The sequence below is a fragment of the Bufo gargarizans genome, chromosome 5 (assembly GCF_014858855.1).
Source record: "Bufo gargarizans isolate SCDJY-AF-19 chromosome 5, ASM1485885v1, whole genome shotgun sequence".
In the NCBI taxonomy this organism is placed as follows: Eukaryota; Metazoa; Chordata; class Amphibia; order Anura; family Bufonidae; genus Bufo; species Bufo gargarizans.
This window is the reverse complement of record NC_058084.1, coordinates 372,527,776-372,554,306: the sequence shown is the minus strand read 5'-3', so window position 1 is coordinate 372,554,306 and position 26,531 is coordinate 372,527,776. Positions and strand designations below refer to the sequence as shown.

Sequence of the window (26,531 nt, the reverse complement as noted above, 5' to 3'; positions counted from 1 at the left end):
ACGGCAGCAAAATGTGGTTAAGAGCATGGAAAGTGCTCTGCAAACAAATGTAGATAGGGAAATGACTTAAAATAACATAAAATACAAACAAATAAAAAATTATAATCTTGATCAAGGAGGAGGAGGTCCATATGGAGAAGGAGGTTGAGGAGGCAGTGGGTGTGGCGGTGTAGGTGGAAGCGGCGGTGGAGGTAGCCAACACTGGTTTTTGGTTTAGTTTTTTATTATATTTTGTTTTGTTAAAATTTGGGTAGACCCCAAAACATTGGGAAATATAAAATAAAACAAAGAGAAAGTGCGCTGGAGTACAACGGCCCAAATGTAGTGTCTTGCACAAAATTTGTGTTTTTTTTCAAACCAAAATATAGCAACGGTATTTAACGCTTGTATTGGACTGTCAAAAATGCAGTAAAGGCCCCAAATGTAGGGTCTTGCACAAAATGTTTTTTGTTTTTTTTTTAAACAGAATATAACTGCAGTATTTAAAGCTTGTATTGGACTGTCACAAATGCAGCAAAGGCCCCAAATGTAGGGTCTTGCACAAAATGTTTTTTTTTTTTTTTTTAAACAGAATATAACTGCAGTATTTAAAGCTTGTATTGGACTGTCACAAATGCAGCAAAGGCCCCAAATGTAGGGTCTTTTTTTTAAGCCACCTCTTGTTGGCACACTTTAGACCAGTATTTACCCCACAATTTCAGCAAATGTTAAGCCAGTCCCTTTTTCTAAACACTGTCAAAACTGTCCAGAGGGCAAAACCTGTCTAAAATACATAATTAACTTGGCCAAGCATGTACAACACTTTTTGGCGCAAATTGAGCCATAATTCTAGCACATTTAAATTAACTAATCTTCCCAATGATTAAAATCAAATGTTCATCTACATTTGACTTTTGACTATACACACATTATTTTACTCATAAGATTAATAACTCAGCATTTTTATATGTCAGCCTCCAACATTACTGTCAGGATGAAAAATGTATTTGATTTGTTAAGTAGCATGCCATGTGTCACAGGCAACAAACCATGAGTGATGAATGATAAGGGATGAGCTTTGAGTGACAAGTGATGATGATGTGTGTATGCATGACAAGGGAATAAGAATGTGTAAATATGTGAAATTATGATTTATGCCTACAAGCAAAAATAAATAATCAAAAATCAGCTTATTGCACCATGACTTGTCTTGTTGCATTACGTTACTACTGGATATCCACACAGCTATTAGCTGCAGCAAAATTGCAAGTAGATAATATAATTAATCATTCTTAGGGATGTTTGTTTGAAAGAAGTGTGCATTATAGAAATCCCCATCCCTAAAATAATGCAGGTCACTAGTTGCTGCTGCACTTGGACTCTTTTAAACTTTTAAGGTATTTAAAATGTAAAAAAAGCTGATTTCCAAAACCCTGTAACCAGGAGCGTACATAGAAATCATGGGGTCCCATAGCAAAACTCAGAATTGGGCCCCCCATAAAAAATACATGCAGATGTTTTCATTAGTAGTAGGTGTGTGTAAATATATTTGAATACACACACATAATAATTAGGGATGAGCGAATTTGTGTTTTCAAGTTCAGCGTACAAGGTTCAGGTTATCTACGAGTTCTCTTATGGACTCCGCTACCACGGACCATAAGTTATGGTCCGTGGTAGCGGAATCCCTAACAAAATTCTTATATAACGCGAACCTTGTACGCCGAACTTCAAAACACAAATCTGCTCAACACTAATAAGAATACTAGTGTTGAGCAAGCATGCTCAGCCAAACTGCTGTTCGGGTCGAGCATTGCTATGCTCGGCACATGTTGGTACTCAGCCGAGTACCGCATGTGCTCGAGCGCCATGCTCGAGTCTCCTCCCTGCACGTTTCTTGGCTGTTATACAGCCAAGAAACATGCAGATAACTACTGCCATCACTGTAATGCCGTAGCCTTGTTGGTTACTGGCATTACAGTGATTGGCTGGCCTGAACACGTGATCGGGAGCTATATAGCACCTAAGGGAGCGTGTTCGGCTTTTTACTAGTCAGGGAGAGCTACGCTTAGGAAGGAACAGATAGCGTAGGAAGTGTGATTGCAATCTGTTTTGTTGAAAAACGTTTCAAAGACCCAAAAGTCCTTTTAAGGACTATTGTGTGTGGTGGCAGCAATATAATATAGCCATCATTTTTTTTCCCATACTTTTCCATACTTTTTCTATAGAGGGTTTCTGCAGTGACTTGTGGCATCTGTGCAATACTTTCTGTGTATCAGGGCTAGAGATAGAAAAAATATAAGTGAAGTCTATTTTCCTTCTTCAATACTTTTACGTACTTTTCCTATAGAAGGGTGTCCTGTGACTTGTGACATCTGTGCAATACCTTGTGTGTGTCACGGCCAGAGATAGAAAAAATATAAGTTAAAACTAGTATATTTTTTACATACTTTTCCTATGGGAGGGTGTCTGCAGTGACTTCCGACATCTGTGCAATACCTTCTGTGTGTCAGGGCCAGAGATAGAAAAAGATTTAAGTGAAAACTAGTATATTTTTTTACATACTTTTATGTACTTTTCCTATGTAAGGGTGTCTGCAGTGACTTGTGACATCTGTGCAATACCTTGTGTGTGTTAGGGCCAGAGATAGAAAAAATATAAGTTAAAACTATTTTCCTTATTTCATACTTTTCCGTACTTTTTCCATATACTGTGCTTGCTGTGAACTGTGACATCCGTGCCACATCTTGTGTGTCAAGCGTGCATATAACATTTAATATGAAGAAGGCGAGCATTAAGGGACGGGGAAGTGGCCGTAATGCTGATGGTTCATGCAGAAGCCGTGGCCCTGGGCGCGTTGAAACTGTGCCTGCTGCCATAGCACAGGAAAAACAATCATCCACAATACCTAGCTTCATGTCCCAGTTTGCAGGGCGTTGCAGGACAAAACTCTTGAAGTCAGACCAGTGCGACTAGGTGGTCGGTTGGATTGCAGCAGATAATGCGTCTTCCACCAAGTCCAGTCTCAGTAGCTAAGAGTTTGGTCAGCAGAATCCTCACTCTGATCCTCCTTCCTCCCACCACGGAGAGTCTGGCCAAACAAGAGATCCCACACTCGAATATACCGAGGAGCTCTTTTCATCGCCATTACTTGATTTGGCCCTCTCGCCAAGCATGCTTAAAGAGCAAAAGGGAGAAAGTGAGCCACTCCAAACAGGCCCACAACTGTTCCACGAAGCACTCCCTTGCGTAAATCTCCCTTGCCAAGGGGTAGGTGTTCCGCAGTATGGGGCTTTTTTGAGGAAAGCGCGAACGACAAAAGAATAGTAGTTTTCAACCTGTGCCATACCAAAATGTGCAGGGGCGTGAACACTAGCAACCTCACCACCACCAGCATGATCCGCCACATGGCATCCAAGCACCGTAATAAATGGAATGAATGCCTGGGTCCACAATCTGTGTCAGCGGATCACACCACTGCCTCATCTTAACCTATGGTATGTGCTGGCCAATAGCCTGTCGAAGGCGCAGGCGAGGATGCCTCCCACCCTGCACCTGGACCTTCGCAAGCACCATCAGCGACCACATCCACTTCCCTGTCCTAGCGCAGCATCCAAATGTCATTACCCCCGGCATGTGAACGCAAGCACAAATACCCAGCCACGCACCCACAGGCCATAGCACTAAATGTGCACCTTTCAAAATTACTGGCCCTGGAAATGTTGCCATTTAGGCTTGTGGACACTGAGGCCTTCCGCAGCCTGATGTTGGCGGCCGTCCTGCGGTACTCTGTCCCCAGCCGCCACTATTTTTCAAGGTGTGCCGTGCCCGCCTTACACCAACATGTGTCCCGAAACGTCACACTTGCCCTGACCAACGCAGTTACTGGGAAGGTCCAGTTAACCATTGACAAGTGCATTCGGGCAGGGATGCTACATTTCCCTGATGGCACACTGGGTGAATGTTGTGGAGGCCGGCAGCGAGTCGTACCCTGGGATGGCACAGGTGCTAATGGCTCTCGCCATTAAACCTACAACCAGGAATGGTTGTGTGTGATAATGACTGTAACTTGGTGGCGGCTTTGGAGCTCACACACATGCAATGCCTAGCCCACTTCTTAAACTTAGTGGTTCAGCTGTTTCACAAAACCTACCCCAGTTTGCCTGAGCTACTGGTAAAGGTGCGTCGCGTGTGTACACATTTCCGCAAGTCATCGACAGCTTCAGCCGGTCTGTCAACGCTGAAATTGGCAGCTCACTGGCTGTTGTGCGACGTGAGCACGCGCTTGAACTCCACGTTTTACATGTTGGCCAGGCCTTGTGAGCAGCAGAGGGCAGTAGTGGAATACCAGCTGCTACATGGTCGTCGCATTTCCAGTCAGCTTCCGCTAATCAGAAGCGAGGAGTGTGCATGGATTTCTGACCTCTGTGAGGTTTTAAGAAACATTGAGGAATCAACACAGATGGTGAGCGGCGATAACGCTTTTATCAGCGTAACCATCCCACTTCTGTTTCTACTCAAATGCTCGATACTCACAATTAAGGCAGACTCTTTGCATGTGGAGGAGGTGGAAATGGGGGAAGAAGACATTACACAGGGTGATAGCCAGACCATCCTATATCTGTCTTCTGAGCGCGAATTGGACGATAAAGAGGAGGAGGAGGAGGAGCAGGAGACGGGTTGCCTCCGCTACAGAGGGTAGTACCCATGGAAGTTAAATTCCATCTATTCAGCATGGGTGGGCAAAAGAGGAGGAAGAGGATGATGAGATGGACAGTCATTCTCCTGATGACGACAGCAAAGTCTTGCCTGTTGGTACTCTGACACACATGGCTGACTTCATGTTAGGCTGCCTTTCCCACAACATGCTCGTTATACGCATTTTAAACTACACGGATTACTGGGTGTTCACCCTTCTTGACCCCCGCTACAAAGAGAACTTCTCATCTCTCATTCCTCAGGTGGAGAGGACGAGCAAAACGGTGCAATACCAGAAGGTCCGTGTTGAAAGATTGCTCCAAAAATTTCCATCTGACAACGCTGGCGGCAGAGTCTGTACTTCCATTGGCAACCGAAGAGGGGAGACAAGAGGAACACACAGCAGTTCCAACAGAGGCAGGGCAACACTCTCCAAGGCCTGGATCAGTTTCATGACACCCCACCAGCACCCTCACCCTGATGTGCGGCCTAGTGTCACAAGGAGGGAATAGTTTTGGAAGATGTGAAGGAGTATGTAGCAGACCGTCTCAGCATCCTCAGTGATTCCTCAGTGCCCTACTGGGTGTCCAAGCTGGACACGTGGCACGAACTGGCGCTCTATGCCTTGGAGGTGCTGGCCTGCCCTGCCGCCAGCGTTTTGTCTGAGCAGGTATTTAGTGCTGCTGGTGGCATTATAACAGATAAGCATATCCATAATGTATCACCCGTGGGTGATATGAGACATCAGAGCTGGCAGACAAACTAAACAGCTAATCCCATTTAAATTTGCTCAATGGATTGGTATCTACCTGAAGATGAGAGGTCGGTCTAGAAAGGTGGGCTGTGCTAGGATAAATGTGTATTGTCTTAGTCAAAAATTAAGCGGTGAATGCAAGCGTTAAAAACAATAATAATGGTGCGGTCCGTACCTCATACTTCATCCACTGTAATCCCCTAGCCCGATAGGCTCTGAAACGCGTATTTTTTTTTTGTCCCACGGAGGCTCCTGTACTCTTAACGGTGACGTCACCGATAGTGGTTTCCCAGACAACTGAATCACAATCTCCCTTGCACCGTGCGTGCTTCCGGCCGGAGCAGCGCTGTTGCTAGTAGGTGAGCAAGGAGGACGCCCTGATTTAAAGACACAACCACAAAAAGAAGAACACAGAAAAGAATCAAGAAGAGCGTTACATAACCAACTAGGGGATTACAGTGGATGAAGTATGAGGTACGGACCGCACCATTATTATTGTTTTTTACCGCTTGCATTTACCGCTTAATTTTTGACTAAGACAATACACATTTATCCTAGCACAGCCCACCTTTCTAGACCGACCTCTCGTCTTCAGGTAGATAGCAATGCATTGAGCAAATTTAAATGGGATTAGCTGTTTAGTTTGTCTGCCAGCGCTGATGTCTCATATCACCCACGGGTGATACATTATTGATATGTATTTACTGTAGGAGGACAACAGCTCCTTAGACAGTTAGACACCGAGCGGCGGAATCTTCCTTCACAGGCAGATTGACACATCTAAACAATAGGAGCACAGGGGGATCCCTCCCTTTTGACTCAGATAAGCATATCCGCCTGTCATCTGAAAATGCTGACAAGTTGACTCTTATACAAATGAACAAGGCCTGGATTGCCCCAGACTTCTCGACTCCACCCGAGGAAAGCTGATGAACAAAGGCACTTTAAATGTGTTGTTTAATTTACTCAGTACACTGTATTGCCATGCACCCCTTCCTCCAGAAAAAAGGGTATATGGTTAAATCTTCCTTTTCTCATCCTCCTCCTCCTTTTCTATCATATCAACATGCTTATTCATTGCATATAATGCCCTTGCATATATGCCCTCACATTTTTTACAGGGTCAGCTCACCCACAGGCCCTCTCATATAATTTTTTACAGGGTCAGCTCACCCGCAGGCCCTCTCATTTAATTTTTTTACAGGGTTAGCTCACCCACACGCCCTCTCATGTAATTTATTACAGGGTCAGCTCACTCGCAGGCCCTCTCATTTAATTTTTTTTACAGGATCAGCTCACCCCCAGGACCTTATAATGTATTACAGGGTCAGCTCACCTGCAGGCCCTCTCATTTAATTTTTTACAGGGTCAGCTCACCCACACGCCCTCTCATATAATTTTTACAGGGTCAGCTCACCCGCAGGCCTTTAGCTAAAATCTTTTAGAGGATCAACTCACCAGTATGCCCTCACCCATAATGTTTTAGATGGTCAGCTCAGCAGCAGACCCTCACCCCTAATGTTTTTGAGGGTCTCCAGCAGGCCATCAATCCTACTTTTTCCATAGACGGTGTTCGCTGCGGGCAGCTAAATTATCCATGCCACATATGCTGTGTAAAGTTTGTGGATATAAAAAATAAAATCTTTTAGAGGGTCAGCTCACCAGCAGGCCCTCAGCGGAGATCTTTTCAAGGGTCTGCTAACCAGCAGGACCTCAGCGGAAATCTTTTTGAGGGTCAGCTCACCAGCAGGACCTCAGCGGAAATCTTTTTGAGGGTCAGCTCACCTGCAGGCCCTCGTATATCTGGGAGATACAGTGTACCTTTGCCGTAGACGCGGCAAACAGTGTCATTGCCTGTGGTACCTCTCCTTTATAACATTTCCTCATCCTAAATACCTATGACATTCCCTGTAATTTTTTAGTACTCATTCCAATGAAAGGACCTCTTAAGATTCCTGTATTGTTATTTATTGTCACTACCTCCCTGAGTTGGGAGTGGTTAATTTGCGTATTCCCGCCTGCCTCTCTTGGAAGTGGTAGCCGTAGCAGTTACTCAGGCTCCTGAGGGTGCCCTCTCCGGAAGCAAACCCTGATTCCCCGTTACCCATGGTCACCATGGTAGGCGCATAAAAGAACATCGAAAGTTGATAGGGCAGACATCCAAATGGATCGTTGACATCACAGGGACGTGCGATCACCCAGAAGTTATCTAGAGTCAACAAAATGGCAGCAGGCCCTTGCACATAATGTTTCAGAGGGTCAGCTCACCATCAGTCCCTCACCTACAATCTTTTACAGGGTCAGCGCACCATCAGGCTCTCACCTACAAGTCCAGTCTCACTATCCAAGAGTCTGGTCAACACAATCCTCATCAACGGGGCTCACGTAACTACTTAGCACAGAGGAGTATCGTTGGTTATCAGAATGAACCACACAAATTATCTCGATAATAAATCATAGAACGTTATAGAAATTGCTTGATGCAGTGACTGCCTCAAAATGTTGTGCAACACAATATTAATTTAAGGGTGCCATCATTTTTTCCAGGCCAGTTTCATTCGTTTGTGTTATACATTGTTCTGTTTAACCATAATTCAAAAGCAAAATCTGATTTTCAATAGCTGATTTTCAGTAAATTTTTATATAATATTTTATATTTTTTGTCACTTTCAAGTTATATCAGTGACCATTGTGAGTTTTTCTTTCTTTACAGAAGGGTATGAACAATTTTGTCCATGTGTGTAAGTGCAGCTTTTACGTTCATGACTGGGGACTAATGAGGAATCACATATTTATTGTTTATCCTCTAGTCCCCCAACAATTACAGTCTATGGGGAAGATTTTTCGAAGTTGGTATAAAAGAAAGCTGACTTAGTTACCCATAGCAACCAGATTCCACCATTCATTCAGAGCTCCTTAGAAAAAATGAAAGGTGGAAATTGGAATCTTGCTATGGGCAACAAAGCTACTTTTTCTTTACCCCAGGTCTGACAATAATGACTATGTTCTAACTGTTCCTTAGTTAATAATAAAACAATATTCAGTAAAATTCTGTTAGTTACACATATGGGCAGTATGCTATCTTTTTAAACTTATATCTATGTAGAGGATCGGGAGCTCTGTATCACTAAATAGAATTCCAACAGATTTTTTACCTAAAGATGACATGTTAATAAAACATGTCTGGAGATTTGGAGATCAGCTGTTGCAAACAGCTGAGACTCCCTGGTAACCAGCAAGGGACAAATTATTTTGGTCCCTGCTGCTGATTGCAATGCATAGTGGGTCTGCATAGACGTACTAATCACAGAGCAGTTTACTAGAACACCACGGTTGAAGAGATTATTTTTTTTATTTGTTTCCCATACAAAACAATTGCACCAAAATCAAAAGTATTATTAAAGGCCCAGAGAAAGACCCACGTGTGATACTCCATTGGAAAAGACAATCAAGTCAGTTTCCCTTCCAAAAGGAATATAAAATGTCTTAAGAGAAAATTGCTCTAGTTAGCTGAGTGGCCAATGGCTGATATGCACTACAAGTATGTATTGTAAGCGAGCCAGCGCTGCTCTAAGTTTCTGGGAAAAATTCTGGGAAAAATTAGACTTGCACTGGCATCAAATAGGCTAAGTGTTCTTTTCTATATGGAAGAATAGTTAAAGGGAGTCTGTCACCTCCATATGGCCATATACAGTGCTTACATGGCTCTGTAGCACACCTATACAGGATTGTAACGGTACATTTGTTATTTTCTTTAGACATCCAGAAGCAGGAAAAACAAAGTTTAATTTATATGCAAATTTCCTCGCTCTTCGTGGTAACGAATTGCATTTTTTCCTAAAATCGCTGTGAGGACATGGAGAAAGGAACTCTGGGGAGGGGGAAGGCGGTATCACCCATAATGCCATGCATGCAGCCAATCAGAAGCCAGACAGCCCTATGATGTCACAGCCCTATAAATAGCAGATACCATCTAAGATTCTGCTATTTACCAATGTACTTAGTGCAGGGAGAGACGTCAGCAGGCTCTAGGAACAGTGTTAGAAAAAACTTAATTGTGCTGAAAAAACTATTTATAACTGCAGGGAAAGGATAGGGAGGAATCATTCCACAGCATTTCTGTAGAACAGGGTTCAATAGGGGAGGTTACAGACTGGGTAATAAGAACAATCCTATTACACCTTGCTTCACTGACTGGGGATCCAAATTGCCATTATACAGCTCTGTCATTCCAGCAAACCATTCTTGTTATTGGGGCGCAAGTGCTGTTTGATACAGCCATTAACATGATTTATTACAAGGAAATATTTCTACAGTACCTCTTATTTGCCCTTGTGCGGTGCAGTTATATGTTGTAAAGTCATTTTTTCCGTGTATTAGTGGCAAAAGAAAAATATATTTGCCCTTGTGCGGTGCAGTGATATATTTTACAGCCCTGTTTGCTGTGTATTAGTGGCAAAATAAAAATATATTCGCCACTCAGCATTGCACTTATGTGTTGAAAAGCCTTTTGTGTTGTGTAAAAGTAGAAAAAAATAGGGCCTAATTGCCGTTCAGCGGTGCAGTGATATATTCTACAGCCCTGTTTGCTGTGTATTAGTGGCAAAATAAAAATATATTCGCCGTTCATCATTGCACTTATATGTTGAAAAGGCTTGTGTAGTGTAAAAGTGGAAAAGAAATAGGGCCTATTTGTCGTTCAGAGGTGCAGTTATATGTGATGAAGCCTTTTTTGCAATTTTTTATGTTAAACAGGCTTTTTTGGGAAAATTGATGGGTGATTGTAGACTTTGCTCTGTATGAACCAAATATCATTATCCTTTCATTGGTGAAATTGTTTATGTGAAACAGGCTTTTTTGGGGGAAAATTGATGGGTAATTGTAGACCTCGTTTTGCTGTATGGACCGAATTATGTAGTGGTGATTTTTTTTATGTGAAACTGGCTTATTTTGGGAATATTGATGGGTGATTGCAGACCTCCTTTTGTTGTATGGACTGAATTATGTTGTCGTGGGTCCTGCAGTAAACATAATGAAGATGCTAATCACAACACACCAGCAGACTTTACCTTTACCATCTATTCACAATTAAATAAAGCATCTGCATTTGATCTCCACAGCACACAAGACATGACAGGAGACCCTCTGCTTTGGAGTCCAAGTCCAGTTTCTTAAGATCAGGAGTTCTATCAGAATTGTGCGTAACATTGTTGCTCCCTGTGCAAAGCCATAACAAAAGGACTTGGTAGGCAAAAGAAAAATATATTTGTTATTCAGTGTTGTACTTATATGTTGAAAAGCCTTGTCTAGTGTAAAAGTTGAAAAAATTAAGGGCCTACTTGCAGTTCAGCTGTGCAGCTATATGTGGTAAAGGCCTTTTATGCGGTGAAATTTTTTATGTGACACAAGCTTTTTACAGGAAAATATATGGGTGATTGTACACCTTCTTTTGCTGTATGTACTGAATTACTTAGTGGTGAAATTCTTTATGTGACACAGGCTTTTTTTTAGTGAAATGTATGGGTGATCGTATACCTTCTTTTGCGGTATGGACTGAATTGCTTAGTGGTGATTTTTTTTTAATGTGAAACTGGCTTTTTTTTAAAAAATGTATGGGTGATTGTACACCTCCTTTTGCGGTATGGACCGAATTACTTAGTGGCAAAATTCTTTATGTGACACAGACTTTTTGGGAAAAAATTTTTGGGTGATTGCACATCTCCTTTTGCGGAATGGACCGACTTACTTAGTGGTGACATTTTTTATGTGACACTAGCTTTTTTTTGGAAAATGTATGAGTAATTGTACACCTCCTTTTGCAGTATGGGCCAAATTACATAGTGGTGAAATTTGTTGTGAAACAGGCTTTTTTGGGGAAAATTGATGGGTGCCTGTACACCTTCTTCTTTTGCTGTATGGGCCCAATTTTGCAGTGGTGAAATTTTTCATTTCACAGCAAACTCTGCTGCTCTGTATCTCTTGTGAAGTCAATGTCTCCAACTATGCCCCTTGCGCAATTTACACCAAATACATTATTTTCATGTAGAGATCCAAGAATTATGTTGGAGGCATGTAGTGTATGCAAGCTATGAGTGACCTCTCTCATCACTCTCACGCTGTTCTGCACCTGGTTTGCCTGGGCGAACAGAGTCACACAGGGGAGGAACTGCTCTGTGTCCTTCAGCAAGAAATCAAATTCTGGCTTTCTCTGCGACAACTCAAAATCAGAACCATGGTGACCGTCAACTGGAAGAACATGGTGTCGTCGCTGCATCAAGAAGGGCTGAGCCATGTGCTCTGCATGGCACATGTGTTCGATCTGGTTGTCAAGCGGTTCCTGAATTGTTCCACCCATCTGCAAGACATCCTAAAAATGGCCAGGAAACTTTGCATACACTTCAGCTACTCGTACACCACAAAGCACACCCTCCTTGAGCTACAGCGGCAGAACGGCATCCCCCAACATATACTGATATGCAATGTTTCCACATGTTGGAATTCCACCCTCCATATGTTGGACCGACTGTACGAACAGAGAAAGGCTATCAATGATCACTTGATCATGCAAGCGGACAGGAGTAGCCCCCTGTCTATCTTTGATGTCAGCCAGTGGCAGCTCATGTGTGACACCTGCCGTTTGCGCAGGCCCCTTGAGGAGGCCACGTTATTTGTCAGTCGCCCGGACTACGGGATGAACGATGTAATTTCACTGCTTCATGTCTTGTAACAGATGCTGATAAATCTGACTGGTCAGGGGACTAGAAACGTGGTGCCTAGAAAGATGAAGGCAGAGTTTGATATATTTGTCTGTCAAGATCTCTGTTTACAGTCAGTGAACGGGAACATAATTTATCACAAGGATATGCAAACACCAACCTATGGAGTGTTAACCCCCAGAAGTAGGTCATCGGCATAAAGGAGCAGTCATTTTCAGAGCCCGAGGTATCCTCCCAGACAGAAGCTTGACCTCTGCACGTCAACGGTATGCATTGCGAAGCTTGTCTGAAAGATAAATTCCGCAGTGCACCCCCTTGGCACAGGCTGCTTTGCTCCTTCAAAAACAATGGACTCTGTACAGCGTGACACCGATGTATAATTTCTCATACACCAGACTGAAAGAGTATTTCAAGCACTTGTCTGCCCACATAGCTGCCGAGAAGCAGAAGGGTCTTGCCATTGAACTGGGCTCAGAGCTGAACCTAAAAGCCAAATTTTCCTGTTTACCTGGACTCACATGAAAGGACAGAGATCCACTGGCTGTACTCATACAGATTTCATCAAAGCGTCCACTAACCAAGGCAAGCACAGAGGACCGGATTGTGTGGACAGGTTGGGACGTACACAGAGGACAATCTATTGGAGGGGTTACCAAAGACATTTACTTCCCTCCTGCTCTTACTGTATAATGGCTCCAAGGTGCTCATGGCTATCGTAGCGATGTGGTTCCAAAGAAACTTTGACTGTTATTTCGGTATGCTGGTGATCAGTTCTCAGGACCTTACATGGCTAGAAGCGATATGGACTAGGTACGACATGTCTGGTTCAGTCCAAAAGAAATACAGTCAGCATTCCGTGTTTCCAAAGCACGTGTCTCGAGTCAGCGTCCCCGGAACAAAATGTGAAGACAATAGCGGCACTCACTGGTAAGTTGCAATTTCTTTTGTCTTCATTTGTCACATAATACAAGTGTGACGTGTTATGGCTCTAAGTATGAGTCTTTCTGAAACTCAAGTTTGAGAAAGGCTCATACTTAGAGCCGAAACGCGTCATAATTGTATTATTATGTGACAAATAAAGACAAAATAAATTGAAACTTACCAATGAGTGCCGCTCTTGTCTTCACATTTTGTGTCTGGATCAGTGTCAGCCACAGAGTTTGTGTTCTCTGTGCCAGTCAATCCTCGCATGGACTTTTCTTATGCCTTCCACGCAGAGTACTTCAAGACTTTATGTGCAATGATATTCATAAATCAAAGGACGAGGTCACGTTGGAGGAAGTGGACAATTTATTCCAATGTCTTTACTCGCAGTTCTTCAGACACTTTAGAATCCACTTATCAGCAACCCAGATCGTCAAGGTGATGGCATCTGTGGCATCAGCACATTGTGAAGGAAAAGTAAGGACTACCTAATCCGAATGCTGGGATTTATCACTGAGCTGGCCATCAATAACATCCAGTATTGAACACATGGACGACTCTCATCTTGGACCTTGTTCACAGTGTCCGGGAGCCCCCCGGACACCTTACATGTCTTATGACTTTATCCCTGCTTACTACATGTTATACCACTTCTTACCATTCTGTTACAGTGGCTGTGAGACATGCACATACTAGGGGTTATTTATGAAGATTTTCGGATGTTGCCTGTACTGACCAGTTACCTTCCAGCTGTAATTGTGTAGCCTGCACTGTAGAAATGAGCTGGACTCAGCTTGTTTGCTGGACTGTCCTCCAGTTATCAGCCATAACCCCATATATTTCATGATGAGTATGCATTACATTCATGGTCACCCCGACATTGTTCGTTAATCCATTCTTGTTGATGAAGCACTTTTTTTTCAGTTTGTATTTTAAATCTTGTGGTTTTGCCTCTTCTGTGCCTGCTAAGTCCTGTTTGTAAAATAATACAAAATTAAAAAATTACCTGTAAAGCTGAATTCATACTTGTTTGGTCAGTTTTGGCCCAGTGACTGCCCAAATAAGTGAAGTGTGCAGTGATTCTAAGAGCGACACCTGTCATCTGCATGTCATATTGACTTACAGTATTATTTCACTACCAAAGGAGACTCCCGATGCGTATTACTGCAAGACACAGTGTTCTACACCACTACAAAGGCCCTCTGCAGCCAGTAAATAGCAGTTTTTTAACGTAATTGTTTTTTTAAAAATTTGCTCATCTCTAATAAAAACCGCAGTGTCAAAAAGTGATCATACCCTATTTAACTTCTTTGAGGAGTATAGTTTTCAAAATGGGATCATTTCTAGGTTTTTTTTATTGTTCTGGGAATTTAGAGCCTTTTCAAGTGTCAAACAGGGATATTGAGCCACTCATGCAACATTGAGCCCTAAAAGTCTGAGGCTTTACTTCCAGGTACCGCCATGTGTCCGGACAGCAGATTTGAGGGTATTCCTGGACCATGGGGGATATTTATTAAAACTGGCATAAAGGAAAACTAGATTTAACCTTTCATGTTTCAGAGCCCCTTTGGGAAATGAAAGGTGGAATCTGATTGGTTGCTATGGGCAACTAAACCAGTTTTTCTTTAGACCAGTTTTAATAAAGATAATAATAATAATAATAATAAATAATATTTTGAACATAAATTCAGTTTTTATTGAGTTAATGAAGAAAAATAAATAAATACAGAAGCACACAGAAAGAAAAGATGAGGAATACCCTAATGATCAAATGTACTTATTTTATGTATTCATTTAATGTATTTTTGCATTTCATGTCAGTATGACAATTCCATTAGAGGTACAGAGGTTGGGTAGTGCCATTTTGACTCTTCACATTATAGGCACATTTTATTTGCTTGTTTTGTGAGGTTTTTTTTCCCCTTATTTTCATACAAATAATGACAATGATTTGTTAAAAAAAAAAAAAAAAAAAACATTTTGCTTAAATTCTTTTGACTTATTCCTCTGCTAATGGGAAAAAACTGACCCTGTGGTAGATGGCCAGAGTGATATAGATGAAAAGTAATCTCAGATGCATGTATTCAAAGTGACAAGGTTAATTGAAAACATTGCAGACTATATTTATATTTGAATGTGTTCAATCTTCAAAGGACTATTATAAAATGCTCTAATGGAGGCTGCATGTTCTGTCTTCATACACGTTCACACAGTGTGCAGTCTGACATTCAGCATAAACCATTTCTGTCTTCCAAATAAGAGGACTGTTCTTTGTAGTCTAACTTATTTTTTGATAAAACAGGATTGTTGATTAATTGGTAAAACTGCAAGAATACAAATAGCATGTATAAGGGTACTTTGACACTTGCGACAGAGGATTCCGTCAGGCAGTTCCGTCAAAACGTATGCAAACTGATGGCATTTTTCAGATGGATCAGGATCCTGATCCGTCTGACAAATGCATTGAAATTCCGGATCCGTCTAGCGGTGTCATCTGGAAAAACGGATCCGGCATTTATTTATTTTCGCTTTTTTTACTGTCTGAGCATGCGCAGACCGCAAAAACTGATCCGTTTTGCCGGAACACTCGGGGCCTGATCCAGCATTAATGCATTTCATTGGGAAGAAATGTTCCAGAATTTTAGACGGAGATAAAACCGCAGCATTCTGCGGTATTATCTACGTCCTGAAAAGGCAAAAAGACTAAACTGAAGACATCCTGAAGCATCCTGAGCAGATTGCTCTCCATTCAGAATGCCTTAGGATAAACTGATCAGTTCTTTTCCAGTATTGAGACCCTAGGATGGAACTGAAAAGAATAACGCTAGTGTGAAAGTACCCTAAGTATAAAGCATAGATAGCATGTACATTAACATTTGCATTAACACTTAAGAACATGATAACATGTTTGCATGTACATAATATTACATGTCTAGCTAACAGTAGTAACAACTCCCTGAGTAACAATTACAACTAGCTGAACAGCTCTGCATAACATATGTCCCTGAAACAAAGGTAGATCTCTCACCAGATATGATTTTACAAGGATGGTAAAGATTGAGAAGGAGATATGCAAAAGGACAGCTCTGCTGATGTGTCCTGGAGACTGGAGGCGTCTCTTTCCTAGGATGCTTTGCACTCCCACAATGCAGTGCACCACCCACTATATAGTAGTCGTTGTAATAGGAAAAACAAAGTGTAATACAACTTAACACCGCTAGATGGTGCTATAACCACATTAAACATTTCAGAATTACCAAAGCTCTGGCAGAATTAATTAGAATAATTTTCTAACCCTGCTGGGATGAACACTGCATGTTCATGTGCCTTTGCTAAATCTTTTATTTGGCTGTTGTAGCTGTAGGCTGAAATGTACTGCACTATTTAGAGTTATGGAGAGTTATAGAGAGGCCACCACTACCACAGGGCCTTTATTAAGACCAGCGTCTAAAATGCCAGTCTTAATAAATGCACCCCAATATTTATTTATTTTTGTTGGCGATTTTTATAAATTGAATCAAAAAAGTTTCTGAAGGCACATATACATGCCTAGAAACATACTGCTGGCTATATATAGTTCATAATGGGTGTAACATATCAGACATTCACTCTGTGTACTGTATGACATGTAATGGGGCATGGTAGGCTCCACACAAATACATTCACTGCGTTTTCAGGCAGTGATATGCATGGTCTCATTGTGTGTGATACTGATGCCAAATACAGTCATAATTGTTGATAAAACCTGACATGCAGATTGGATAGCAACTGGCTGAAACGTATGCTTTGCCAGATCAAAATGTCTGATCCTTCTTATCCCCAATGTTTCTTATCAGGAAAAGTCAAGAAGCCCCTTAAATGAAGTATCAGATATGCACGGATGACACTCCACTTTATTTAACTCTATGGGGCTGCCAGAGATTGATGAGTATGAGTGCTTGGCTATCTACGGCAGCTCCATAGACTTGAATGCAGCATGTCTGCCACTCTATTCAAATGGGGAAAGCTGGGCCTATGTTCTATTGATCGGCAGGACTCCAGAAGTCAGACCCCTCTTCAGACACTTAAGTGGTCATTTATTAACCTGAAATAGACCTATATGAGGCATATTTCAGGCATATATACAATCTGAAAATTTTCCAAGCTCATGTCAGGTCTAAAAAAGTGGGTGTGGTATGGGCGGGGAAGGGGGCAGGCCAGCAGGCCCATCTCATTCATCATTTTCTACACCTGGTTTAGGTGTACAAAATGGTCTACAGATACATTTTAGTGAATAACTGTGGCTATACAAACTTTGTAATTACATGTAATTAGAAAAGAATTCAGATCCAGGTACTGGTTTGAAAACTGTAGAATATGTTTTGTGGGACGACCCCTTTAAAGGACAACATTTGTCAGACATGAAAACTCAGCCATCACTTAGTATTGATATGGGTTCCCTACTTCCCCAGAGGTGAAATTGTTAACTGGTGGTTAGAAATTACAGGGAGTCGGAAAGACTAAGGTAATAACTGAGGTAATATTACATATTACCTTTATCCAAGCCCCATCATCACTGTTGCCTTGTTAGTATCTGGCAAGGGAGTCTGTGTATATTTATTATACTGACATTCTAGAAGTTCTCAGTCAGGACAGCACTGATCTGTTATTATGGAAGCACAGATGAAACTTTGTGAGCATGACTTCATGACTTTGGCTAAAGGAATTTTTTTAGTTTTTGCCTGGAGCGATTCTTTAAAGGCTATGTACACCTTAGGGGGAATTTCTTTTAAATATTGCATAGTACTTATTTTGAGCTAAAAATATATTTTTTCTATTGGTCTTCATTAAAAATTGTGAGCCCCTTTCCCTGTACAGCCTTGAGATTCTGTAGTAGCAAACTCTGGATTTTTACTGTCTACTCAGCTGAAGGCTCCTTACCTCAGATCTCTGAACTGATCAGCACTCATTGCAGATAAATTCTTATCTTACTGATAAGAATGTGGCTTATATAAGTATTTGTGACATTTTAGTAATTTAGAAAGAAGGTTTATTAGAAGACGGGCACAAAGAGAAAGTACGATACTTACAGCTAGACAAAGTTAACCCTTGTGACAGACTGACACGTTCTGTTATGTGAAGATCATTTTCAGTAGTCATCTCATTATCATGACACCTAACATTATGATAAATGACCTCTGCACAGGTGACAGAGCATGTCTAGAAAAAATTCCTATATGTCAATGAATATCTCCAGTCTATTGGTTCCTATGGTCCATGCGGCTTCTGTAAAGAATATATTTTAATTCTGATCAGGCTATATGACCATCCACATAAACATGTACTGAATATGTAATAAAAAAAATCTACAGTGAGAAAAGAAACAATTACAGGGGAAGAATGAAGATGAATCAATTAATTTAATCAGCAGTAGGGATGAGCGGACCCGTGGATGATTGGGTTCACCGAGTTTGGCCGAACTTTGGGTCAAAGTTCGGGTTCATTACCCAAAGTTGAACCCGAACCCCATTGAAGTCGATGGGGACCTGAACTTTGGTGCACTAAAATGGCTGTAAAATAGTCATAGTAACTAGTAAGGGCTGCAAAAGGAAGCAAAATGGGGGAAAGAGCAGGACAGTTGCCCTGCAAACAAATGTGGATAGGGAAATGACTTAAAATAACATAAAATAGAAAAAAGAAAATAATCTTGAACTAGGAGGCAGAGGTCAAAGTGAAGTAGGAGGATGAGGAGGAGGTGGATGTGGCGGTGTAGGTGGAAGCGGCAGTGGAGGAGGTAGCCAACACAGTTTTATTTTATTTTTAATAAATTTGGAAAGACCCCAAAACATTGGGAAATAGAAAAGACAATGCAAAGAGAAAGTGAGCTGGAGTATAACAATGGCTGGGTGCGGCCGGTATACTTTTCTACTCAGCACAAGGTACGGACAAGTCCTGTGGGATCCATGCCTGGTTCATTTTAATAAACATGAGCTTGTCCATGTTGGCTGTGGACAGGCAGCTGCACTTGTCTGTGATCACCCCCCTTGCAATGCTAAACACACGTTCGGACAATACACTGGCCGCAGGGCAGGCCAGCACCTCTAAGGCGTAAAGGGCAAGCTCAGGCCATGTGCCCTATTTGGAGACCCAGAAGATGAATGGGGCTGATCTATCAGTCAGTATGTGTAGGCGTGTGCACGCGTACTGTTCCACTATGTTGCTGAAATGCTGCCTCCTGCTAAAACATTCCGTATCAGCTGGTGGTGCTGGTTGTTGTGGAATGCCGACAAAGATTTTCCACATTTCGGCCATGCTAACCCTCCCTTCTGAGGTGCTGGCGGTGCCTCAGCTGTGTTGGCTACTTCTTCCTCCTCCTCTGCCTTTGCCTTGTGCTTCCACTGAGCCCCCGTTGTCTGGTGGGAATGCCATCAGAAGCATCTACCAGCATATGCTTGTACTTGCGCATCTTCCGATCAAGCTCCAGTGACGGAATTAAGGACGGCACATTGTCCTTGTAGTGGGGATCCAGCAGGATGGCCATCCAGTAATCAGCATTGGTTACAATGTGGGCAACTCGGCGGTCGCTGCGCAGGCACTGCAGCATGTAGTCACTCATGTGTGCCAGGCTTCCCAAAGGCAATGATAAGCTGTCCTCTGTGGGAGGTGTATCGTCTGTGTCCTCTGTATCCCCCCAGCCACGCTCCATTGATGCCCATAAGCTGATTTGGGTGCCAGCCTGCTGTAAACACGGTTCCTACTCCTCATCATCCTCCTCATCCTGCAGAACTGTACCCTAGCTGGACAGTTGTTTACCTGGCCTCTGTTGGTGCAGGAACCTACCCTCCGAGCCACTTGCCCTCTTCCTCCTCCTCGTGGGATAGTAACGATGAGAACTGCGTCATCAGCACTGGCCATGTTGTTGGAGTACTCGAAACAGCGCAACACGGCACACACGTCCCGCATGTAGGCTCACTCATTGGTGGTGAAGTGCTGCTGTACCGCAGAGCGACTCACCCGTGTGTGCTGCAGCTGAAACTCCACTATTGCCTTCTGCTGCTCGCACAGTTTCTCCAGCATGTGTGGATTTCCACCTTGTGGGTATGTCACATATGAGGTGGTGAGTAGAAAGGCCGAAGTTATGCTGCAGCGTAGACAGGCAAGCAGCAGCAGGGTGATAATGCTGAAAGCCCGCACAGACAGCCCGCACTTTCTGTAGCAGCTCTGACATATCGGTGTAATTTTTCAGAAGCCTTTGCACCATGAAATTCAGCACATGTGCCAGGCTAGGGATGTGCATTAAACCGGCTAGCCCCAGAGCTGCTATTAGATTTTGCCCTCTATCGCACACCACAAAGCCAGGTTTGAGGCTCAAAGGCACAAACCACATATCGGTCTGTTGCTCCATGCCCGTCCACAGCTACTGCTGTCGTTTTCCCATGGCTGTGCTGAAGTTGGTGGTGAAGGTGTTACGCTGACCGGATGAGGAGGCAGTAGAGGAGGAACCAAAGTAGGAGGAGGAGGCAACAGGAGGCAACAAGAAATGTCTTGGACATGCGCCAAACTGCTTTCCGTCTGAGGCCCAGCCGCCACTGCATTTACCCAGTGTGCGGTTAGGGAGATATAACATCCCTGCCTGTGCTTACTGGTCCACGTATCGGTAGTTATGTGGACCTCGCCACAGATGGCATTGCGCAGTGCACACTTGATTTTGTACTTCACTAGGTTGTGCAGGGCAGGACCTGGAAAAGTAGTGGTGGCTGGGAGCCACGTACTGTGGGACAGCCACCGCCATAAGGTTTTTAAAAGTCTCTATCTCCACCAGACAGAATGAAAGCATTTCAAAGGTCAGGAATTTTCAAATGTTGGCATTTCTGTCCAGGAATCGCAGGTGAGTAAGGGGGTACTTCCTCTTTCTCTCCAGTGTTTGGGGGATGGATAGCTGAATGCTTCCATGGGACAGTGTGGACAAGCTGGGTGATGGTGGTGGAGGTGGTGCTGTTGCTGCCACATCCTCTGCGGAGTGGCAGGTGTCACTGTCACTCCAGAGCGGGAGGAAGAGGCCGAGACCGCAGCAGATGAGGGAGCAAGTGGAGCCTGAGATCTTTTGTGGCTTTTCAGGTGTGTACTCCACTGCAGCTCGTGCTTTGTATTTAGATGCCTGGTCATTCAGGTGGTGCCCAGGTTTAAAACATTTATGCCTCGTTTCAGGCTCTGATTGCACAGCGTGCAAACCCCTCACATCTTGTTGTCAGCACATTGTCTAAAGTACTGCCAAGCCAGGAAACTCCTTAGAGCTGGCTTTAGTGTGCTCAGTCCCTGGGTGTGGTATGCAGTAGCAGGCAAACTAGTGAGAGGACGGACACTCTGCTTTTGCACCCTGCTCCCTCTTTTGCTGTGCGGCTGGCTCTGTGTGACCATCACCTCTTCCTCCGAACTGCACACGTCACTCACATGACCTCAATTCCATGTGGGGTCTAGGACATCATCATCCTCCACATGATATTCCACCCAGTCTTCACCCCTACCCTCCTTGCCAGTCTGCACACTGCAGCAAGCCGCAGCTGTTGGCACCTGTGTTTCATCATCGTAATCAAAGACATGCTGCAGTGGTCCTCCCATGTCTACATCCTGAAACATAAGAGGTTGGGCATCAGTGCACTCAATCTCTTCCACTTCTGTGGCAGGGCTAGGTGGATGGCCCACGGAAACCCCGCCAGCAGAGTCATCAAAAAGCATAAGAGACTGCTGCATGACTTGAGGCTCAGACTACTTGGCTGATTTGCAAGGGGGTGAGGTAAAAGACAGATGGCCATGGGCTGCAGGTGCCAACTCTACGGTTTCAGCTGGAAACCGGGTGGGAGACAATGTGAAGGAACTAGAGGCACTGCCAGCCATCCAATCTACTAACGCCTCTACTTTTTGTGGCTGCACCATTTGTAAGCCATTTTTCTGGATTCACCATTTGGGCCTACAAAATGGCGCTGAACGCCCAGTGCCACGTCCCTTATTTTATGCTCTCCTCATTCTTTGAGGTCACACACCGAACTAGCAGACAGATTAATTACAAACCGGATTCCCAAAAAGTTGGGACACTAAACAAATTGTGAATAAAAACTGAATGCAATGATGTGGAGATGGCAAATGTCAATATTTTATTTGTAATAGAACGTAGATGACAGATCAAACGTTTAATCCGAGTAAATGTATCATTTTAAAGGAAAAATACGTTGATTCAAATTTTCACTGTGTCAACAAATCCCCAAAAAGTTGGGACAAGTAGCAATAAGAGGCTGGAAAAAGTAAATTTGAGCATAACGAAGAGCTGGAAGACCAATTAACACTAATTAGGTCAATTGGCAACATGATTGGGTATAAAAAGAGCTTCTCAGAGTGGCAGTGTCTCTCAGAAGCCAAGATGGGTAGAGGATCACCAATTCCCACAATGTTGCGCAGAAAGATAGTGGAGCAATATCAGAAAGGTCACATCCTACATCACAAAAAGTGTAATAGCAAGCGATCAAAAAGTCATATGCACCCCAAAATAGTGCTAATCCAACCGTCATCTCATCCCACAAAAAAATGAGACCCTACCTAAGATAATCGCCCAAAAACTGAATAAAAATATGGCTCTCAGACTATGGAGACACTAAAAAATGTTTTTGGTTTCAAAAATGAAATCATTGTGTAAAACTTACATAAATAAAAAAAATGTATACATAATAGGTATTGCCGCTTCCGTGACAACCTGCTCTGTAAAAATACCACATGATCAAACCTGTCAGATGAATGTTGTAACTAACAAAAAAAATAGGTGCCAAAACAGCTATTTCTTGTTACCTTGCCTCACAAAAAGTGTAATATAGAGCAACCAAAAATCATATGTACTTTAAACTAGTATCAGCAAAACTTCCACCCTATCCCGTAGTTTCTAAAATGGGGTCACTTTTTGGGAGTGACATCAGGGGGCTTCAAATGGGACATGGTATCAAAATCTTCCTTCCAAAAACCGTATGGCATTCTTTTCCTTCTTTGCCCTGTCATGTGCCTGTACAGCAGTTTGTGACCACATATGGGGTGTTTCTGTAAACTACAGAAACAGGGCCATAAATATTGAGTTTTGTTTGGCTGTTAACCCTTTCTTTGTAACTGGAAAAAAAATCCTAAAATGAAAAATCTGCCAAAAAAGTGAAATTTTGAAATTGTATCTCTATTTTCCATTAATTCTTGTGGAACACCTAAAGGGTTAACAACGTTTGTAAAATCAGTTTTGAATACCTTGAGGTGAGTAGTTTCTTAGATGGGGTCACTTTTATGGTGTTTCTAATCTAGGGGTGCATCAGGGGGGCTTCAAATTGGACATGGTGTCAAAAAAACCAGTCTAGCAAAATCTGCCTTCCAAAAAACGTGTGGCATTCCTTTCCTTCTGCGCCCTGCCGTGTGCCCATACAGCAGTTTCTAGAATGGGATCATTTTTGGGTGGTTTCTATTATGTAAGCCTCACAAAGTGACTTCAGACCTGAACTGGTCCTTAAAAAGTTGGTTTTTGAAATTTTCTGAGAAATTTCAAGATTTACTTCTAAACTTCTAAGCCTTGTAACGTCCCCCAAAAATAATATGTAATTCCCAAAATGATCCTAACATGAAGTAGACATATGGGGAATGTAAAGTAATAACTATTTTTGTAGGTATTACTATGTATTATAGAAGTAGAGAAATTGAAACTTGGAAATTTGCTAATTTTTCCAAATCTTTGGAAAATTTGGTAATTTTTTAAATAAATAATTTATTTATTTTTACTCCACTTTACCAATGTCATGAAGTACAATATGTGAAGAAAAAAACCATCTCAGAATGGCCTGGATAAGTCAAAGCGTTTTAAAGTTATCACCACTTAAATTGACACTGGTCAGATTTGCAAAAAATGGCCTGGTCCGTAAGGTGAAATAAGGCTGTGTCCTTAAAGAGTTAAAATCAATCAAGTGATATATTCCCTTTAATGGCATAAACAGTAGACTACTTAATGAATCAGAAAGCTGATACTACACAGATAATATATTGGTTCAGTGCCAGCCTAAATGATATGCTTTAAAAGTTAACTATACTTCATAAACCATGACAAGCTGCTTATGACAACCTTATTATTTATTACCTAGCTGTCATATTCCTTTAGTGATGTACAAGCCTTAACTTATAACATGCAGAATAATCTGTCTAGTATGTGTTTTCATTGCTACATTACATCTGTATAACCTTAGTAATTTGCTTGGAAGCTCATACATTTGTCTTGTTTTAAGGTCACCCAAGATTCTTCAATCAGTTGTATGGTGGAATGGATCATTACTCTTTAGCAGCACGTTTTATTACTGAAGCTTTGAACCCAAGTGTGTAAGTAGCATTATTTTTAAGAGCAATTAAATTGATGCAGTTATCCATAGAGAGAATGCACATGTTCCATATATTAAATATAATTAATGCAAGAAATCTCATGAATTTCTCTTGTAAATGTTGGTATTAATTTATTGTTGCGAGTGCACCTACTTCCATCTACTTCAGCGTTTTCTTGATGGTCTTTGTCATCTCCTGCACAGCCAGAAGATGCACCAAATTTATGATGAGACACACACTTTTTCATAAATTAGGTGCATTCCCTGCCAGTCCATTTCCCTAGACTGAAGTCTATGGCACCTCTATGGCACCTTCTGTTAGTCCAAAAAAAAAAAGAAGACAAATATACTGGGTCCACCGGGCCCACCTTTATCATCCTGCCTTCTTGGAAAGCCCTGAGGGTGTTGTAGAAATGCTACTTGTATCTAGATTTAGGCGTGGTGGTGTTTAAAAGCTTGACAACCCATTGTTGTAAACTGTCCCAAATGTGGTGCAATTTAGTACAATTTGGTGCATCTAGTTTTATACAAATCCTCTGAACCTACAGTACAAACCAAAAGTTTGGACACACCTTCTCATTCAAAGAGTTTTCTTTTTTTTCATGACTATAAAAATTGTAGATTTACACTGAAGGCATCAAAACTATGAATTAACACATGTGAAATTATATACCTAACAAAAAAGTGTGAAACAACTGAAAATATGTCATATTCTAGGTTCTTCAAAGTAGTCACCTTTTGCTTTGATTACTGCTTTGCACACTCTTGGCATTCTCTTGATGAGCTTCAAGAGGTAGTCACCTGAAATGGTTTTCACTTCACAGGTGTGCCCTGTCAGGTTTAATAAGTGGGATTTCTTGCCTTATAAATGGGGTTGGGACCATCAGTTGCATTGTGGAGAAGTCAGGTGGATACACAGCTGATAGTCCTACTGAATAGACTGTTCGAATTTGTATTATGGCAAGAAAAAAGCAGCTAAGTAAAGAAAAACGAGTGGCCATCATTACTTTAAGAAATGAAGGTCAGTCAGTCCGAAAAATTGGGAAAACTTTGAAAGTGTCCCCAAGTGCAGTCACAAAAACCATCAAGCGTTACAAAGAAACTGGCTCACATGCAGACCGCCCCAGGAAAGGAAGACCAAGAGTCACCTCTGCTGCGGAGGATAAGTTCATCCGAGTCACCAGCCTCAGAAATCGCAGGTTAACAGCAGCTCAGATTAGAGACCAGGTCAATGCCACACAGAGTTCTAGCAGCAGACACATCTCTAGAACAACTGCTAAGAGGAGACTGTGTGAATCAGGCCTTCATGGTAGAATATCTGCTAGGAAACCACTGTTAAGGACAGGCAACAAGCAGAAGAGACTTGTTTGGGCTAAAGAACACAAGGAATGGACATTAGACCAGTGGAAATCTGTGCTTTGGTCTGATGAGTCCAAATTTGAGATCTTTGGTTCCAACCACTGTGTCTTTGTGCAACGCAGAAAAGGTGAATTGATGGACTCTACATGCCTGGTTCCCACCGTAAAGCATAGAGGAGGAGGTGTGATGGTGTGGGGGTGCTTTGCTGGTGACACTGTTGGGGATTTATTTAAAATTTAAGGCATACTAAACCAGCATGGCTACAACCGCATCTTGCAGTGGCATGCTATTCCATCCGGTTTGCGTTTAGTTGGACCATCATTTATTTTTCAACAGGAGAATGACCCCAAACACACCTCCAGGCTGTGTAAGGGCTATTTGACCATGAAGGAGAGTGATGGGGTGCTGTGCCAGATGACCTGGCCTCCACAGTCACCGGACCTGAACCCAATCGAGATGGTTTTGGGTGAGCTGGACCGCAGAGTGAAGGCAAAAGCATCTCTGGGAACTCCTTCAAGACTGTTGGAAGACCATTTCAGGTGACTTCCTCTTGAAGCTCATCAAGAGAATGCCAAGAGTGTGCAAAGCAGTAATCAAAGCAAAAGGTGGCTACTTTGAAGAACCTAGAATATGTTTTGATGCCTTCAGTGGGAATCTACAATTTTCATAGTCATGAAAATAAAGAAAACTCTTTGAATGAGAAGATGTGTCCAAACTTTTGGTCTGTACTGTAGATCT

At 42.4% G+C, this 26,531-nt stretch overlaps 1 protein-coding gene across 1 annotated transcript in view; it reads left to right on the top strand.

The window, feature by feature from the left end:
- The window catches only part of GADL1 (glutamate decarboxylase like 1), a 465,799-nt gene that overhangs the window by 149,757 nt on the left and 289,511 nt on the right, over window positions 1-26,531 (top strand). The window contains exon 4 of the mRNA XM_044293805.1: window positions 24,345-24,435. Coding sequence (XP_044149740.1) covers window positions 24,345-24,435 — 91 coding nt within the window. The remainder of the gene's footprint in view (window positions 1-24,344; window positions 24,436-26,531) is intronic.